This window comes from Porites lutea, chromosome 5, assembly GCF_958299795.1.
Source record: "Porites lutea chromosome 5, jaPorLute2.1, whole genome shotgun sequence".
NCBI lineage: Eukaryota > Metazoa > Cnidaria > Anthozoa > Scleractinia > Poritidae > Porites > Porites lutea.
The window spans coordinates 6,231,262-6,250,375 of NC_133205.1; the positions used below are offsets into that span (position 1 = coordinate 6,231,262).

At 37.8% G+C, this 19,114-nt stretch overlaps 2 protein-coding genes across 2 annotated transcripts; both read right to left on the bottom strand.

Moving 5' to 3' along the window:
• Window positions 1-113: 113 nt before the first annotated feature.
• On the bottom strand, window positions 114-2,442 carry LOC140939172 (cyclin-D-binding Myb-like transcription factor 1). Its single transcript, XM_073388733.1, has 4 exons — window positions 2,246-2,442; window positions 2,034-2,102; window positions 675-757; window positions 114-377 (listed from the first exon to the last, which is right to left on the bottom strand). The coding sequence occupies exons 1-4, from the start codon at window positions 2,302-2,304 to the stop codon at window positions 238-240; spliced, it is 351 nt and encodes a 116-aa protein (XP_073244834.1). The 5' UTR covers window positions 2,305-2,442; the 3' UTR covers window positions 114-237.
• A 675-nt stretch (window positions 2,443-3,117) lies between these two features.
• Window positions 3,118-18,711, bottom strand: LOC140937820 (cyclin-D-binding Myb-like transcription factor 1). Its single transcript, XM_073387396.1, has 7 exons — window positions 16,938-18,711; window positions 11,646-11,722; window positions 10,528-10,639; window positions 8,882-8,960; window positions 8,375-8,407; window positions 6,187-6,290; window positions 3,118-3,287 (listed from the first exon to the last, which is right to left on the bottom strand). Exons 1-7 carry the CDS (start codon window positions 17,446-17,448, stop codon window positions 3,118-3,120), a joined length of 1,086 nt encoding a protein of 361 aa, XP_073243497.1. The 5' UTR covers window positions 17,449-18,711.
• Between the last annotated feature and the right edge of the window lie 403 nt (window positions 18,712-19,114).

Sequence of the window (19,114 nt, forward strand, 5' to 3'; positions counted from 1 at the left end):
AGTTAATACTTTCATCAACGCGCAAGCGCTGACGATTACACATGAAGCCAAACGACAGAGAAAAGTCGCATTAAAATACTGAGTTTATTTTAACTAGAGAAAATACAGGCCGGCTAAAGCTGCAAGGGCGGTTAATATACAAAAACTGTAAAACAAACGGAAGAAAATAAGGCCCAGTTCGTACGTCGTGCTTCTGACGTGCCTTCTGCCGGTTTCAAAGAAGCAGGACAGTCCGCCTCACGCCCAGCCCCCCTGGCCCCCATGAGCTTCGTGCTGAACTGGGTTCTTAATGGTATCGTTGCTAGATGTGGTTGCATCAGATTCAAGTTGAGCTCTCAGATTTTTGCTATACACATGGTACAGATAATCCAAAATATCTAGCAAAAGAAGAAGGAAAAATAAAGAAATAATATATCGTATTTCCTCGGTTAACACTCCCTAAAGGGCTCATCAGTTTCTCAATGCTCCTTGACCGAGGCGGACGGGGAGAGTTATAAAAGGGAAGGTTATAAAGTTTCAGCATGGATATAATAAATAAAATCATCAACAGGTTTTTTGTTTGTTTCTTGCGTTTGAAGGGAAAGGTGAATTAAACTTCCCTATAAATCATGGCAGTATAAAACTTACAGGAGTTTAAAGGTAGGAAGATTGCCAGCATCTTGACTAGAACATACCTTCAAATTCCAGCAAATGATAGTTTGGCGCCTTTCTTTTGACTTGTGACCACTTCTTTCGAAGCCACTGCGGAGGGCAAATGCTGAAAAAAGTAGTTAAATCACGTTTAAGACTGATTGAAGGCAACATAAAAACCAAATAGTCACCAAAACTGAAAAAAAACGGACGAAAATAAAGGAGTGTCATATTGGTCCCGTTCATTAAACTGTACATCTAGCCGAATTTTTGAAAACATGCCTAAAAAAACACTGGAATTTCGCACAGAAACTTAACGATATGTGGTGACAGTGGTGAGAATTTTTACAGGGGGCTTACCGTCTTGGTCAGTCTCATCGTCAAGCTAAGGCCTCGACCTAATTTTCCATGGGGTGTGAAAAGGCCACCAGAACAATCCCTGTGGGGGTGAGGGTGCTGCAAAAATGCAGTATTGCTAGTAAGTCTCTTTGGAAAATATTCACTGGTCAGCGGTCTCGTTTTTTTTTTGCCATGCCAACTTAATTAATTATTTTAAACTGACTGGCTGTTGAAAGGATACCTTAATTGCACCGATGGGCTCAGTGCGAGGATAAGTCAGTTCAAGGGGGAGGGGATGTGCCTTTGAATTTTCTGCTTAGGGGTAGCTTGAGCACCCTCAGTCATATAGGGCCTAAAGCTAAAGATGACCAAGTGGAGAGTGTCTTGTGATAGCCATGTACATCTCTTTGCTAATTAGAAGTCAAGACCAGAGTCACCATAGAGGGCTTATGGGTAAGAGCTGAATTTCTGCGCTAGAAATCACTGCGAGCGACCGTTTGCTTCTTTGATCGAGCCGCCGTCTAGCGCCATGGACGAATAAATTCAACCTTTAACGACTCGACACTTTCATCAACGCATTGCTGAACACAAATATTCAGCTGTCCGTAAACATTTTTAGAAGCTCCATCAGTGCTAAACTCTTTGTTTAACTTGTAAAATATTTTAAATATATGTTACTTTTCTTTTTAAAGAACTATTATTTTTCTTGTATTTATAGAACATTCATACTGCATTTTAATTGCTGCGGACTGCTCCCGAGAACGTCGAACCGTGGTACATTTTTAAACTTTTTTAATGGAAAAGGGAACGGTTGCTCTTTAACGGTCGCTCGCAGTTGTTTTCTGTCCCTTCATAGCGTAGAGTCCGGCCAGGAGAAACCACTGCTCGCAGGCTACCGAGACCATTCCAGTGCAATAAAAACACGCACGACAATATAAAAAAGGTATTTTTAGCAGTTTCTTAAAAGCAGCGCGCTAGCAGAAATACTATAATCAAATTTGGAATTATCAAAATTATTGTAATAAAAATGATCATTTTTCAGTCCAATACAAAATTAAACTCACCTCTTGAGGTCAGATTTCACCTCCATCCAATCCACGTCGCATTCTTGGATTATACCAGAGTTGTATAATCTGTATATATAATTGAGACAATCTTCACCAGGTGCCACGAACAAAAAGAAAAAAAATCTTCAGAGCAACAAAACCTAGCTGCGCAACATTTCCTCTTGCATGCCACAGTTACAGTACACGTACAAAAATATCTTCCACCAAACCTTGTGATAAGTTGAAGCTCATTCTCTTTTGTCCACTTTTTGTCCTCGTCATCTTTCATCCAGCAAAGATTTTCTAACCTGTATAAAAATGTAGCAAAACTCTCCTGGAGTTGAATTATTAGTGACTCTATCCGAGGTTCAAAAAGAGAAAGAAAAATGGGTCGCGGTGTGTTTCACATCCTCCTGAAACGTTGCGTGCAGTGGACGGAAAATAAGGCCTCGTCCACACTTATCATCTTCCGTTTTTGATTGAAAACGGTCACCGAAAACGCATCTTTTCAAAAAACGCTCTCCAGCGTGGAGATTTTTGAAAACGCCGGCTCCTCGTTTATGTACGAATGGGGCAAAAACGGTCGTTTTCGAATACGATGATGTCATAAATAATATACAACTACCATAACGCATGCTCCGTGAGGGATGCTGTAATATTTCCGTCTTTTTAGCGTTTTCGTGTGGACGGGCGAAAACGATTTGAATATGCTGCGTGTGGACCCGTGTTTTTTTGAAAACGGAGAATAAAAATCTTCGTTTTCAAAGTATCCGGGTGCGTGTGGAGGGAGCCTAAATGTATACCAATAAGTGTCATTCACATGCAGTGCTATTGTTCTTGTCTTTTTTTGAGAGGAGGGACGTTGTTGTTGCCGTCATCGTCGTTGCTTATGCTCCCAAAAGCATCTACATTGTAGTAAATGTGGCATATCCTTAGCGACCATATAGCAAGTGACAGTGCAGGGTAAAATCAACAATGAGGAAAAAACACTTTACTCAGTAGAAATAGTGGGAAGAAGGAAACGTTTTGCGTGTATTTTTCTTGACCACTTTCAATGTCTGCTTTTATCGTAGGGGAAGAACTGTTAAATTTTCGTATAAACTCACCACTTTTTTCTACACTGCTCAGTGATCCTTGTCTTCACAATTTTTGCCACGCTGGGCCAGTATATACCATGGAATGGTACTGGTTGATCTTCAGCTGTATTGGTGACACAATAAACTGCTTTTTTGAGGAGTTTAACCTCTTCATCTGTCCAAGTTCCTCTGACACCTAATTATAAAAGGAAATAATAATCGTTGAAAAAATCTCCCAGAAACCTTTGAGGAATGTGGAGAGTCGACGTGAGCGTTCATCACACGGCACCAAAATTTGCAGGGAAGTAATGTTTTACTGATTTTTTTAACACCACATCAATCACGTGCCCAGAGCGTTTTGAATCCAAGATTCGTTTTTAAAGTACAATTTTCGTCATATATTGCTAAGTTTTTGTTGTTTTTCTCTAGAGTGATATTTAAACTGTATTGCCTCTGAGTTATTATATCTTGGTTTTCAAACCAGAAGCAAACGAAAACAGAGCCAGAAATTTAAAAATTCCTTAATTCACGGATATTGAAAGTTTAAATCGAAAAGAAAACTTACTTTTGAGACTTCTGTAGAATCTTTTTTCAACAGAACTGTTTGTCGAAATAAAATTCTACGTTTGTTAATAAAGGAGAACTTTGAAATGCCACTTTTTATTTGTGGTGCATGCAGCCACTAACGCAATGTAGTAAATTAAAAGCACATTTTACAAGACCATAAACAATCCCGTATGTATCATAGAGTATTAACCGGTATTTTAAGACTGGACACTGTTTAATTCAATCATTAAAGTTTCAGCAAAGTGGTTTGCGGGCTGTTAGTTTTCTTGTCAGTTGGAGCAATCTGTCTTGTTTTCCTTTCTGAAAATCTCAAACCATAGCGAACTGCATAAACCATACTATTCACAGTGACACATAAACTTATCTGACATAAAAGGTAGAAACTCTTTTAACTTCTTTCACATGACGATTTCAGTACTTAAAGGAGATGTGTCACGAATTTCATCAAAATTCTGAGCGTTGCAACTGCTACCAAAACAAAATAATCACGCAAAACATTAAAAGAAGGAATTTGCCTAGTAACAGTTTTTCAAAGTTCATTTTTGTTGGTTGTAACGCTTGATATAATGCTTGGGAGACATTTGTTGGACAAGAAGCTGTGTTTTGTCGTTTACAAGTAATTTCTTCGTTAAGGTTAAGTTCCATAGCGATTAAGGAAGCGTCACTGGTAATACTTACAAAATAAAATAGACAGTCGTGACACAGCCCCTTTAAACATTACTAAAATGATAACGATGATGATAATGATGATAAGGAAAGAAAACAAGAGATACATATAAAAACGAGAATCTTAATAGTCTGAATAGTTCGTGTTTTGCAATAAAAAGGATGCTTCCATTGATGACGTTTTTATTACACACAGTCACAGTATATACAAGTAGGACAAGTAGTGCCATACAAGAAATAACCACAGTATAATGTATTGGGTAACACAAAGCTCTGATAACTGAGTCAGTTGTTTAATTGGCATTAAAACAAGAGACCCAAACTATGTCTCTAGCCGGCTAAAAACAACAACAGAAAATACAGATAGTCAACACACGAAAACAGGAACCTTCTAGACAAATAGAAAGGTTCGAGTTATCGGCAGTTCCAAGCAAATAACCGGAAAAAAGAAAATAGATACATTTAAATGGATGGGAAAGGCTCCAGACGATATTTTGGAAATAGAATTAAAGCAACAACAACAATAATAATAATAATAATAATAATAATAATAATAATAATAATAATAATAATAATAATAATAATACTAATAATAATAAATAAATAAATAAATAAATTCAAGCTTTCGGATTTCAGCAGACTGTTTTTCATCGACTTGTCACGCACTTAAAACAAGGTTAGAGGTAACGAGGGTAAAATTATACAGGGTGTCCCAAAAGTTCGTTCCTCTACTTTATAAGTCTGTATTTCCGTACGATTCAATTCACTTCAATTCACTTCAATTCACTATTTTCATACTAGTTGTGCCATCTTTTGACTCGAATATTCGATTTAAGTACTCCCGCGTCAAAGGTGCGCGTGCGCGAGTATATTTTCCAGCCACATATTGTTTGTATTTTATAGCCCGAATTGCTCGAACTCCTTCCTTGTTTTTTTGTGAATATCACGAAAGATAAACCCCCTTAACGCAAAAACGTTCAGCTACTTGAAAGCATAAGCATGTATACTTCGATTTTCGGTTTAACTGTTGTAGAAACTGTTAAAATACTGGACAAATCCGAATGTTCGGTAGTAAAATGATCATGGAAAAATGAAGGTTTTGAAGGCAAGAGACGAAGGGGAAGACCAAAAGTCCTGAATAAAGCAGCTAAAATAGTTTTAAAGAAGGCTAAATACAAAATAGGTGACTCGACGAGTAAGCTATTGCATAGTTAGCCGCAAGCCAAGTCCAGAAAGGGTCATGAAAAGCGGATGTTTAAAACTAGAGGCCCCTGAGATGGCAAAAAGAAACTCGGCTTAGTCTGCCAAGTAACTCCCACCTCGTCTCAAATTTGTAAAGAAGTACAAAAGCCTTGCCCTTGGAAAGGGGCCGGAATGATTATCTTTTATGGATTAATGCTCAAAATATATTTTTTAAGCTGCCTAAACTAAACAAATATTGTTTGGAGGTTGAACTCGCTAATGCGCACCATGGCCAGGTGATAAATTAAAAAAAAAAACTCAAAATGGATCATCTGAGGTTCTACACGCTGTATCCCACTCCATGCCGCAACGGCTACAGAGTGTGATAACAAAAACAGAAAGGGAATGCCAATTACTGAAATTCTGAATACATGTACTCGATAGAGGAATAAACATCTTCTCGAAATTTCATGAAACAAGAGACTGTTTGAAGGGAACCAAAAATTACTTCGAGTTAGCGCGAGGATCGAGTTAGCGAGGGTTCGAGTTATCGGGTGTCAACTGTACTCAAAGACCAATAAAAGTAGAGTTTTCTCAGACTAGCTTCGTGGCTTGTGAAAGGTATATAAGAGTATCATGCCCTCCTAGGGTAAGTCAACTATGGGCAGGCCTGTACTAACCTTTGATGAGAGGCAGCTTTGAATACTTGCGCTGAACAGACCTGAAGCTCCTGCCTAAGAGCTGACCAATAGTAATCCAGTCTGGACCGTGCACTGTATACAACCTTTACAATAAGAAAAACACGAGTATCATACCTCCAAGTTCATCAACGCGTGTCAATGGAAGGATAGTGCTACCGATCATATTTATTAATCACATGAATTATCCAATGAATGCAGAAATTCATTTGCACATAAAATACTGCGCTGAAACGTTCCTCATGTTGAAAAGTTAAAAAAACTGTTAAAAAGACGAAGAAGTTTCGACGCTCAACTAACGACATTATCCAGTCAAAAAGTAAGTGTCTGTTGCAAAGTATAACTAGTAATAGTTGACACTACAGCTGCCCCCGCTCTGTGTATTGTCGGTCAATAGCATTCTTGCTCGTTGTGTAGCTCTTTGAAATATATCGATTCATAAGGAAGATTTCACACATATTCCATACAATTGGTGAGATAAGTACAGGAAACGCAAGGTTCCATGCACAGTTCCAGGTCGATTTACACAGCTTTGATCAAAACGTTCTCAGTTTCGAAAACAGTTTATTCTAAACCATAAGGAAAGATTTAATTAGAAGTTGAATTTTTCGCTATTTCTCTTTCACTTGTTACATTCAGTTCATTTTATTTGCCGGAAAGGAAGCCTTAGAAATTAAAAGGTTTGATCAATTCACACTCACGCATTCTAGTCTTATTTTAAACTTTATAGCGGAAGGACATCTGTGAGCAGGGAATAATCCAGCACAGAATTTGATTGTCGGCGAATTTCTGTAATCGTCCATCTTTCTGCTAGTGAGAAGCTAGCCGTTGTTCACTCGTCTTGCTTGTTTGGGGCTGAGTTCAAAGAGAGACAAAGAGTGTCCGGCAAGGTTTCCAGTGAAAGATTTGTGAACTCGTGTCTGGCAAACTCTCCAAGTGTTTATATATACACACTTATTCGCACCAGAAACCCCTTATGAGTTTCTGTTCGCACCTTATAACTTCCTCTGCGCTTAACGAGTGTCGTTAAAATTTTGGTCCATAACTTTCACTGAAACAACTGCTCCACAGAGTGTCACTGATAACACATAGCGCAAAAGAGTGTCGAATTATGACTGCACAATGAATGTCACAAAATCTACCTAAGCGGTCCCTTTGGGATTTTCTGTCTTTACGTCATCCTAACCATTTCGTACTTGCGGGCGCAAACAATAGAAACGTCATCATTACCTACCGATTCCTCGCGGCCCCTGTTCAAGCGAATCGAGATTTTTTCTACATTGACTGTATGACTGTATATTTCAACTGTAAGTACTTTCCTTAATATACGCGCGAGCTACTAGTGTGCCTCCTCGGGATTTCGCCTTCTGGGCGAAATCCCTGCGGGGGCAATTACTTAAGAGAAAATTCTTCATAAAAAAGTTATATACAATGTCAAGAATGTTAGTTCAAACCCCAAGATTTTTGCACGAATGGAATCGGCTTGGGTGTTCAAGCTTGGATTACTGATTTCTTTTTATGTAAGAGAATCTCATAAATCAGGCATTCAAACTGCTTTGGGGTTACATGAACTTCGACAAAATGTTCACCGATAACCAAATTCTTCTCATATTCAACAATGCGATGATGTGATAAAGATGTTAGCTGCGTAGAAAGCGTTTCCGCTCAAGTAATGTGTAAAAGCTGGAACGAGGGCAAAAAAAAAGTATAAGAAGAGGACGAAGAAAGGGAAAGAAGGAAACACTTCCGCAAACCCCATGATTTTGAAGATTTGCGTTCGCCCACAAGCGCAGTTTCTGATTGGCGCGGTATGGTAACGTTGATTACAGAGCGATCAACACATCAATCAAACCTGCAGGTATGTTATGTTTACTTACTTCGCAAATAAAATGTTTGGACTGATATTTATATGAATTGTGTTGCTGCGAAGTTTTATCACATCTCAGCTGGAAAGAAGGCCTCGCTAGCATCATTATTTCCACACCTCCATTTGTTTTGTTGTTTTTTTTCTCGCTCCAACTCTTTGCGCAAGAGAGATTGCATTGCCAACACAATCTGCGTTGCACAGATCACATGAAAATGAACAAACTACGCAATATATTGTTGCTTGACGAGGTCCTCTTTTGGCAAAATTCCGAGCGACAAATGGGTTAACCACCCATAATCTTACCTTTCCAGTTTATCGACTTCTTCAGTAGAATATCTGATAAAAAACAAATAGCATTGACTAAGAATAATCTAAAATGTAACCGGTTGATTATTTGCTTAGTTTGTTAAGACATTATTTTACCATGAAGCCCAAATAATGAGGCTGCCATATGTCACATTGAGGTAAGCTTTTCAGGGTAATAAATTTTGGAGGGAAAAAATTATCAAGAATAGTATTACTGTTTTACCTAAGAAATCTGCCAGCTAATGTTAATGTAGTTGTTTGGAAAACAGACATCATTTAGTGAAGATACCACTCAAGGATCTAATACTTAACAAGGTTTGCAAAATAATAAGAAAGTCAATCAGAGTTTTCAGGGTGCAAAACCAAAAGAATGTGGTCATGACACGGTAGTTATATAAGTGTGGTTGTTAGAGGAAGAGTAGGGGTTTTGGAGACGGTGCGATTAAGACACCTGGGTCATTAATGTACCACAAAATGATTACAATCGACAATGATGACACTTACTTTCCAATGTAGTTTGATTCATCGTAAATTCCAACTGCACATTTGTTGATATTATCCAATGGTCTCATTATACCTCTTCCTGCCAATGAAGATCACTTTTATTAACCCATTCGCCCCTGAACCGCCCGTAACCGCCCGTGCGGATCCACGTCCTTTCTACCCTTTGTGACGTCATCAGTTTTAACGGTCAAGGACAACTTTGTCCGCTAACTTGTGCAGAGTGAAGAAATCTTTCAAACCATACCAGAATGAGCACAATTCAGTCAAGGACACCGGAGAAAGAGGCAAAAAACCATGTGACATTGACCTGAAAATCTCCATGAAAATCTTGTTCCGTTGCCCACCTACCTTTCCTTTCACCTAATCCTAAGATCCTAAAAGCTTTCCTAAAAACTATTCCCACCAAAATGAAGCCTACTAAATGCCCAGCAAGAGAGAAAAAAAATGAGGCAAGAAAAGCGAAAAAAGAGGGGAGGAGAGAAAGCGAAAAGTAAAAGTCAAGACTGCTGTGTCACTTTAAAACCCAAAAACCTATGTCGAAATTTTGCTTTCTGCGCATGCCCGAACTTCGCAAGCTGATATTTTGCATCTGGATCAGAAGGCCATCAAGTGTACGACCTGTAAACCGGTTTTGTGGTAAGTTTTAGCTCTTTACAGCACGACAGTGACCAGAAAACCACTCGACCAGCTTCAAAACGCGTTTTTCGGCAAAATCTCCAGGAGCGAATGGGTTAAAGCCAACACAACAATTTAGTATGAATTAATTAACATAAAATATAATGATCTATTCTCACTGCATACATAATTGACCCATGACACGGGAAATAAGTAACTCCTTTAAATTCCTTTGTGTTGGGCATGCGCGCTAGTAGCGGGATGCATTGGAGCCCTTGCTTAGAATTGCTTGTTTTTGCCCACCTCTTCGGCAGTTCAATGGAGTTCAGTGGAAGTGACACCCTCCCTCCTCCCCTGGTGGCGGTTGATGTTGCATACCCTCATTATTCAGCATACCTATTGTCCTGGCAGTCATGGTTTCCTCCCATAAATTAGTTCCCCGTGTCAGGACAATAGGTATTCAGTGGCAATATTATACTATTTACAAACTCCCTCAATATTTTTGCCAAAGACATTAGTTTTGTGACGATAGGCACTACTTCCTATCAAACACTTCCTATTTATTAAATTTAAGTGGCCTCCCTTGAATCCCTGAATATTAAATAAAAACACCGGGCATCTATTTTCAAAAATCATTTATGGTATAATAACTACTTGATGTTTAGACCCTATGTTACAGCGCGACTACTGGATCGGAACTGGGGCACTTGGAAGAAGATTATCCAATCACAACGTTTTTTAAAAACAAAAGATTCCTAAGTTTTTTTGCAAATGGGCCAATAACATTCATGAATTTAAGGGTTCTTTTCTCAGAGGTCAGGTATGTTCAAACGGTTTTAAAGTTTTCAATGCTTGCATAGTTGAACCTTGAATTTTATTGGTCCGTTGGCAAAGAAAACTTTAGAATCTTTTGTTTTCAAAAAAATTGTGATTGGAAAATTTATAATAAATTGTTTATAATATGAAACTAAATCAAGAGATGAGCCTAGGTTTGAAAAGATTAGGAAATAAAAATACTGGTTTTCACTTACCAAGCTCCCTGAAAAAGCCATTTTCCCGAGCAGAGCGCCTCCAGAAATTTTTCTCTTCCCTGTTTGTGCTCCACCGAACAAGGAATCTTACTGGATCTGGCAATTCATGATTCTGACCAACCAACCAAAAAAAAAATACATGGTTGCTTCATGCACAAGTATCCAAGGAATGAGTACAGTCATGGTACTTCAAAATACCAGCATCTGCATTGTCAGGCCATTGCCTTACGACCAATACCATAAAACTAGCATAAACATATAGCATTCACAGTTATCCAGAGATGAAATATACCTGAATTTCTTACTAAAACTAAAGACAAGAAATGAAAGAATACCCCAAACATCATTGCTTGATGAATGTTATCTCCCGGGGGAGGGGGGGGGGGTACTTTAGGACGTTTTGGACGGGGATGTGCCACTGGGACCCTGGAACCCTTAGCCTATACCAGAGCTAGTTCAAGTGAATTTTGCTACACTAGACTAAACTCCCCAAATCCCCCACTGCTATCCTAGAGTAGCTGTTTTCCAGAAACAACTGAGGTCACTAGCACAGTCCAGCCAAAACAAAACTGATTTAATTTTTTTATATTCTTGAGTGGCAATTCCCGCTTTCCCTTGACTAGACTATAAAAATCTTCAGCCAATTGATCAGTTTACATGGAAAGTGATACCCTCTTCTAGACCCAAACTGTCTGATTTATATACCCTATCCCAGAGTAAACTGCTTGAAAACCATACCCTACACAGCAGCACATACCTATACAGCCCATATATGGCAGTACTCCCCCCCCCCCCCCCCCCCTGGGTGTTATCTACTTTTTGCAATTTTTGTATCCTGAAAACGTGCCAAGAAATAGGTCAAAGGTTTGAAGAAAGTTCACATGGAATATTAATTAAGCTTATTAAGAACTAAGAAATATTTTGAATGAATAATAGTTACTAAATTATTGAATTCGGCTTTTGTATGATGTGAAGAATCATGTCCATCTTGGAGGTTGTACAACCTACGGCCTCGGTGGATAACATCATCCTTGATCTGCATAATATTCTTCACACCACACTCAGCCTCATTCAATAATATTATTGTTAAACACTGATACATATGTACTTAAATATACCTTAAGAAATCTATCCACATTTGCCTGCAATAATTTGAGCTCCTGCAAAGACCACTTGCCCTTCTTTATCTTGATTCCTAAGCTGAAAAAATTAATAATATCCAGATACCATGGTTCAGAATATCATAATACTAAATTAAAAAACTAATAACATTACTCAATCTGCAAGCCATTTTTCTTCTTTGTATTTAGGACACAGAGTTCAAAGCTCCCAGGAATTCCTAGTGGAGACCGTGGAAACTGGGAATAAGAATTGTGATGACTTTCATTGTATGCAAATAGATTCATGATGAGCATGTTTTTGTTTGGCAATGACTGAGGTGATGAATGCAGCTGATCACATTCTGGCTTTTTGGTAATGAAGTAATTTTCCCCTCATGTAGTCATACACACATATTAAAAAGCAATTAATACCCTGAAGAATACTCAACCATCAGTAAAGTAGGACGTGAAAATACTACAGTGGAAGAAATCCTGTTTCATGGTGTATTGAGGCATAACATTTCTCAGAATATTGACGCAACTGGAACTCCATGGTTAAATAGATTTGATTTTGCTGATTCACTTTGTTGTATGTATTTAATTGATAGATTTTCGCAGTTGTTAAGAGGTGAGGTCGCATTGCACTTTAACAACACTTGAGATATCAATGATTTAACCTTCAACTACCAGAAGCAACTTCAACTACTCATCTGACATAACATATGTGTCATGGATGTGTCTATAGTCTTAGGGTGTAGCTTTGTACTTAACTGTCACACACTCTACCTGCAGCACTTCATCGGCCAATGCAAACTACTAGTGTACAAACTGAACTAGTCTATTTATTTTCGAAGTTCTCTAGTTTGGGAAATGTGTATACATTTTTCATACTGCCATCTTCATTGATGTTTCCTTTATGTCATAGATTTGCAAGGTCTCAATCTTTGCCTCGTGGTATTGTCTTTGATAGTGGAAAATTGCTTGAAATTACAGCACTATTGCTTAGACATCACTGGAAATTTTCACTTTCGATTCATAAACTGTAACAATTGAACTATAATCTTTTTCCAGTTTAAGTTTAGTCTGACTATTCTATGTACCATAAAGCAGTCAGTAGTTACTGTGTAACCCATGCCTACACACTGGCTCCTTAAGAATATATCTCCTCCTCATTTCTTATCTTATCTCTAAGCAACCTTGAGTTAATGCACTTTAAGAGGGTCTTGTTCATAAATTGACCCCTTAATATTCACTGATGACCGAGGAGTTTAAACTTTGGCCCGCATCAATAACAACAAAAGTTGTAAAAAATGTAATGCATTCAGCCAGAGGCTTATAACCCTGAAGTGTCTTATTTCCACTTATTATTCATTCAAAATATTTCCCTGATTCTGAATGGCTAAAAGCACATGCATAATTCACCATAACCAGTTACTGATGACCAAATTTGGAAGAATTTTGGGTTTGACGAGGAAATGACGACAAAAATGCAGCATTCTTGCAGGTTAATGCACCGTTAACCGAGAAGACCAGGGGACGAGGTTGAATTGTTTTGGTCGTGAAAACAAAAAATGGTGGACATTTCACTCGTTTCAAGAGTAAGAACTAGGCAAAATTATAGCTAAAAACATGGCAAGAACAGCAAGAACACAACTTCTCAAACTCATTAATAATTCATAAAGAAAATTCAAAGGAAATTAATGTTTAATGAGTGTTTGGATATCAGATGAAAAACTGCTCATCTTTGCATCCTTAATTTCTCCTTCAAAAATGATTTTGTTTGAGAAGAAATATCAAACATTCGACACAGTGTTTCATCACCAGATGAAACACCTCGAAGTTCGTCAAAAATACTCCGCTGCGCGTTGTATTTTCAACTCTCTTCTCGGTGTTTCATCTGGTGATGAAACACTGCATCTCATGTTTGATATATTACTGGAAGGGCGACATCTGCTATCTGGAGAACATTAATTTGTGGACCTGAAAAACCCTAAATGTGTACTATCGAAGGTGAACTTAACACTGATGCAGGTAATCGGCTCCTGATGGAGGTAAGCATGTTTTAGAGTTGTTTTTAAACTATAGGAATTATTTTGAATGAATAATAAAACAATTATTGAATTCGGCCTTCGTATCATATGAAGAATTATGGAGATCTCAGAGGGTGTTATCCGCCTCGGCCGTAGATAACACTCTCCTCGATCTCCATAATTCTTCATAAGATACTCCGCCTCATTTATTAATTGTTAATTATCTCTTTAGAACCATGCTGAGGAATTTTAGCCAATATAGCCATCCAATCAGAAGCATGGAAAACTTTTTTGTCCAAATATGGAATCAGAGAATAAAAGGCTATACACGTATGTCGATGATCAAAAGAAATCGTTTCATGGCATAAAAGATAAAGTAAAATTTTATGCTGCTATAAAATGCAACCCTGGGAGAGCATTAAAAGCCACAAAGTTAAGTAGTATGGCTTGAAAACTTATGACAGGATGTCTACATTTCTTCATGATGATATCACCAAAATCAGCAAAATACATGTACATCTTCAGCCTGTTTTACCGACAAAGATCATCCTCAAGCTATGAGCTACAAACCTATCTACCGCAGAAAAACATTCTTCTTATTACATGGATCACGTTTGCAAAGATTCTGTGGGGTTCTGGAAGTATTTTCCATGTTCTTAAGTTGTGATTTTGTAATTTACATGGTAATTTGTTCGCTTTGATGTTAAGTTTCTCGGCCGATTTAGCTCAGGGCTGCTGTGACAGCGTTTTTGTTTGCCCCAATGATGTTTGAATCCTGAATTTTTATGTTTTTAATAGCACCTCGGATTAGTAGTGTAATCTTTTTGCACTGTTGCCCCTTCAGGTTTTGTTTGTAATTTTTTTCTGTGCACCTTGGGTAACTGGTGCTTATTAGCACTTGGTGTTTTTGTTTTCTTCAAATTCTATGGGGTCCAGCTAATTTGAGCATAGACAAGAGCGCCCAGTTATGCATGCAAGGTTTCTCTTGTCATAACTTATTATTATTGTTCTTTGAGTTTTTGTAGACGAATAAAAAAACTATTTTGAATACATGTTATTTGGACTGGGTTTGGTTTTTCCCTTTCTGTGGTACCAGTTTAGGTTGAACGCAGCAAAACTCTGCTCCCGGTTTATCTGGGTCAAGCTGTCATTCTTCCTTTTCTGGCGGCCATGGGATTGTATCTGTGGTTTTCCTTCTTCATCCTCTCTTTTTCATGTTTATTTTGTAGAAGAAGCAAAGGGTGATTCCTCTTGTTTCTTAATGTACTTTTGATCTGATGCTATGCGTTCAAGTTTTGCACACCAAGGTTGCTAGGTAGGTAACCATGAATAAGTGGCCACTTGATAGAGGAATGACAGCTGTTTATGTTTGGGATAACCAAGCATAAAAGATTCTTCCCTATAGTGACAAAACCTTCTTATATGTAAGCTGGATAGCATCGATTGCCTCAGCCTTGCCTAGTCCCTAAGCTTCATTATTCCCCACGGCTTATGCATTTTCAGGTCTGAGCATCCCTGCATTTTTTTCCTGCCCATTCGCCTCGGTAAGGTCGCTGAAGTGAATTGACCAAGAAGGCCTGGGAAAATGGGACAAAGGTGCAAAATCATTCAATTCATTCAGTTTCCTGCTTGATTAAAAAGGCTTTGCATAAATTATTTCATCTTATTCAACAACAATGAGTAAGGAATCTGACAAGATCGATATTGGGAATTGAAAGTGCGCAATAGATCCCTAAAAAGCCTAGACATATCAATTGATGAAGTGGATATTCTGCTTTTTTTAAATTCCCTTGATGTTTTTGCGGAAAGCTTATTAGTTTTTTGAGGTTGTTACAGTTATGAGAATAAACACCTCTCTCTCTTTTTAAAACTGTATCAGTTTATAGTTGGGCATCTGTTCTCTAAATGTGATGACATGCGTTTACATTAGGTTTCCACCATCAAAACAGCAGTCATTCTTCTGAAAAGTATCTCTGAATTTGTGTTTAATAGGCCTTGATCAACTTTGTACTGGGCGTGCTGGCAGAAGTTCCAGGGAAAAAGCTTTTAACTTCTGCCAGCATGCCCAGTACAAAGTTGATCAAGGCCTATTAAACACAAATTCAGAGATACTTTTCAGAAGAATGACTGCTGTTTTGATGGTGGAAACCTAATGTAAATGCATGTCATCACATTTAGAGAACAGATGACCAACTATAAACTGGCGTAGTGGTAATGAAATTGCCTGGCATGTAGAAGTCCCAAGGTCCAGAGGTCCTGGGTTTGATTCCGGGCAAAAGCTGTTTTTTCTTCTCTTCTTAATCTTTTTTTCTTCTTCTTTACATTTAGTCTTCTGTTTAGTTATTGTAGTTTTGTTTTGTTTCTATATATAGCTTACGTTTTTTTAATTTATAAATTTTCTTTCTTATTGCCTGATTTTCCTATCAATTTCTTGCCGTTCTCCCAAAGTCCTTTGCAAGGTCCTGTATTCACATATTTCTAGTATACAACTATCCCCTAAAGGGGAGGTGAGTAGTGGTGGGTATATACCGAGACACAAAGCATCAAAGTATATATCTAGCGCTGTTCACCGACCCTGAGGGGGATAGTTGTTTTAGTATTTCCCAAATCAGTTGGATATAAATGAAAAAATATAATTTATTGAAAAACGTCACTTAGTGGGAGCTTTGTTTACATTTACAAACATTTCAGGGATTTTGCCAAGTGCATTTTTGCAAAATTGTTGTAAATTCAGCATGAAAATAATTTTCTACCTACCAGTAAACACCGACAAGCCAAAGTTTGTCGCTATCTTGGCAGGGTGCAAAGAAAATCATTTTTACAACCTGCCATTTGGGCAAGCTGGAGCTAGCATTTACTGGCCCAGACATCATTTCAACTAGCCCCAGACACTTTCTGACCAGCAGAATTGATTTCATAGTTCCTCTGTTATTTGAATTGCTCAAAAAACTTCACTTGCCCATCGCGCAAGTTAACAACAAAATTCACTACCACAATAGCAAAATCCACTAGCCCCAGGCTATCGGACACTACTTTCTTTGCACGCTGTTTGGTATTATTTTGTTTGTAAGACTGCTTTATTTATCTCTCAAATTTCGTCTCCCAAAAATGTCTCAAAACAAGTTGCCGTCTTGGGTCGCAAAACAGTGAATAGCCAAGGATATTCCGACTTACAGGAGCCAATCAAAATGCACCAAAATTGCTATTCACTGATTTGGTAAATACTAAAAACCACTAATCTTATTTACTGGGGTACTTCAAAGCATAATAACATGCTTACCTTTCTCTTTTAAGTCCTTAAGCCATTGCTCTGAAATTTTCCAAGTTTGATGAATTAAGTCACAATGGGTCATCACTTCACTGGGGTTTTGGTTATCCTTTGGCTTTATTCCTTCTGCCATCTCATTTCTTGAGCTGCTGACTTCTTTTTCATCCAGTATAATATAATCATTTGTTACCTCCCTTGTAGCCATTTCCTGCCCTCTTTTATTTCTGTCTTCTTCCTTTCTTTTACTCTTTTCCTTCTTCCACTTTTTCTCTCTTTTTGGCTCCTCTACATGTACATTCTCTACCATCTCAGCTCTTGCTCTACCGATATCTTTTCTTTTATTATCATTACCATTATAATCTGTAATGTTCCTTATAGTCATTTCCTGTTTCCCTTTCTTTCTCTCATCTTCCCTTCTTTTCAACTTTTTCTTTTTCCTTTTTCTATTTATTTTATTTCTTACATGTACCTCTAAATCATTACTGGTTTCGAGAAAAGTCTTTGCATCACCTGATTCTAACATACCTTGTTCAAGGTAAGCAGATTTGTTGTTAACAACTTGTTTACAAAAAATTCTCTCTTTATCCTGGTTCCTATAAAACACTTTCACTTTTTCTTTGTAAACATGAGTTGGCAATGTTTCTTTCTTGTCTTGGCTATTAATTTTACATCTTCAGTTAAACTATGCACTGTTTTGCTTCTCTCTTTTTCCTTGTACTTCTTCTTCTTCTTCTTCTTCTCTTTACTCTCCCTTTCGTTTTCAGATCTTGATCCTAAATCATTACCCATAAAAGAGCATCCACTCCTTGATCTGTCCAAAGCCCTTGGTTCAAGGTAAGCATGCATATTGTTGATTTCTTTTTCATGCATGTGATTGACCTTGTCTTTGCTATTCCTTTTTTGTTTTGCCTTATGTTTAGTTTTTGTCTGTACATGTTCAGGAACACAAGAAAAGGCTTTGTGTTTCCTTTTCTCCTTACACTCTTCATTTTTTGATATGACTAATGTATTAACCCTCAATCTTTTGTGTAGTTTCTCAGTATCTACACTGGCAGCTTGGTCCAAATCATCTTCACAATGCCTCTTCTTTGCTTTCTTTAAAGTCTTAACTGCACTTCCATCAGTTCCAAGACTGCCTTTGACTGACTCAAACTGATTATTTAACTTCTTCAATGTCACTGCTACATCATCCCATGTTTTTGTGTCCTCTGTATTATCTATCTTTCTCTTTCTTAATTCATTTCCATCTTTCGTTTCATCATTGTGGCATCTTTTCTTTCTCACTTTCTTTTTCCAATGATGTTTCCTATTTTTTTGTTTTCTTCATGTTTTGATGAGACTAATAGATCAAGTCTCACTCTTTTGTATTGTTTTTCAGGATTTGAGCCAGCCTGCAACACATCATCTTTAAGATGCGTCTTCTTTGCTTTCTTTAAAGTCTTCCATGTTACTTCACTTCTATCAGTATCATGATCTCCTTTGCTTGACGCAGGCTGACAACTTACCTTATTCAAATTCATAACTACATCTTCCTGTGCTTTAATTCCTTCGTTATTCTCTACCTTTTTCTTTCTTAATTCATTTCCATCACGACATCTTTCCTTTCTCCTTTTCCTCTGTGATGTTTTTGTCCCAACTTGAAAGCAAAACGCGTCTTCGTGCGGCTTACCATGCGTTTGAGACATTTCCTAGGTTTCTGCATAGTGATATTGTATTTTAAAGATCTAGACCACATCAATTGGTTATTTCAGCGTAAGTTCACTGTAGCGTTCAAATAAGATCCAAAACAGCCCGCCATGTTGAAAACATTGGGAACCAAACATTGACACCAAAGGATCATGGGATATATTATTCTAGTTCCAGGCTCTTTCTTACATTTTAAAACGGCACAGGGACTTCACAGGGACGACCAACTGGCGGGTGACATGGGTAATGGAAAACTTTGTTTACTCGCATTGATTTTGTCCCCCCAAAAAACAGACAAACAAAATTTTACAAAACGTAGAAGTGTTTATTAGAGGAAATAAAACGGTCACTGCATCTTAAAAGCCAAAGGAAGGCAGAGAATTCCAAACTTTTACACCCAAAAATGCAAAGATGTTCCTGTGATCCTTTGCTCTTATTTGTGGAAGTTCAAGTTCAAGATTAGTCTAGACTACTCTTTCTTCACCTGCCTACAACTTTCGTCC

What these genes read in the sequence shown, in the direction of transcription:
- LOC140939172 (XM_073388733.1), bottom strand. Translation starts at nt 2,304, where the DNA reads ATGAAAGATGACGAGGACAAAAAGTGGACAAAAGAGAATGAGCTTCAA. An exon ending in GTGAAATCTGACCTCAAGAG is followed by an intron (nt 758 to 2,033) that starts GTGAGTTTAATT and finishes TACTTTTTTCAG; the next exon opens with CATTTGCCCTCCGCAGTGGC. An exon ending in TCATTTGCTGGAATTTGAAG is followed by an intron (nt 378 to 674) that starts GTATGTTCTAGT and finishes TTCTTTTGCTAG; the next exon opens with ATATTTTGGATTATCTGTAC.
- LOC140937820 (XM_073387396.1), bottom strand. Translation starts at nt 17,448, where the DNA reads ATGTTAGAATCAGGTGATGCAAAGACTTTTCTCGAAACCAGTAATGAT. An exon ending in TAAGGACTTAAAAGAGAAAG is followed by an intron (nt 11,723 to 16,937) that starts GTAAGCATGTTA and finishes TTTTCAGCTTAG; the next exon opens with GAATCAAGATAAAGAAGGGC. An exon ending in ATGTGGATAGATTTCTTAAG is followed by an intron (nt 10,640 to 11,645) that starts GTATATTTAAGT and finishes TTGGTTGGTCAG; the next exon opens with AATCATGAATTGCCAGATCC.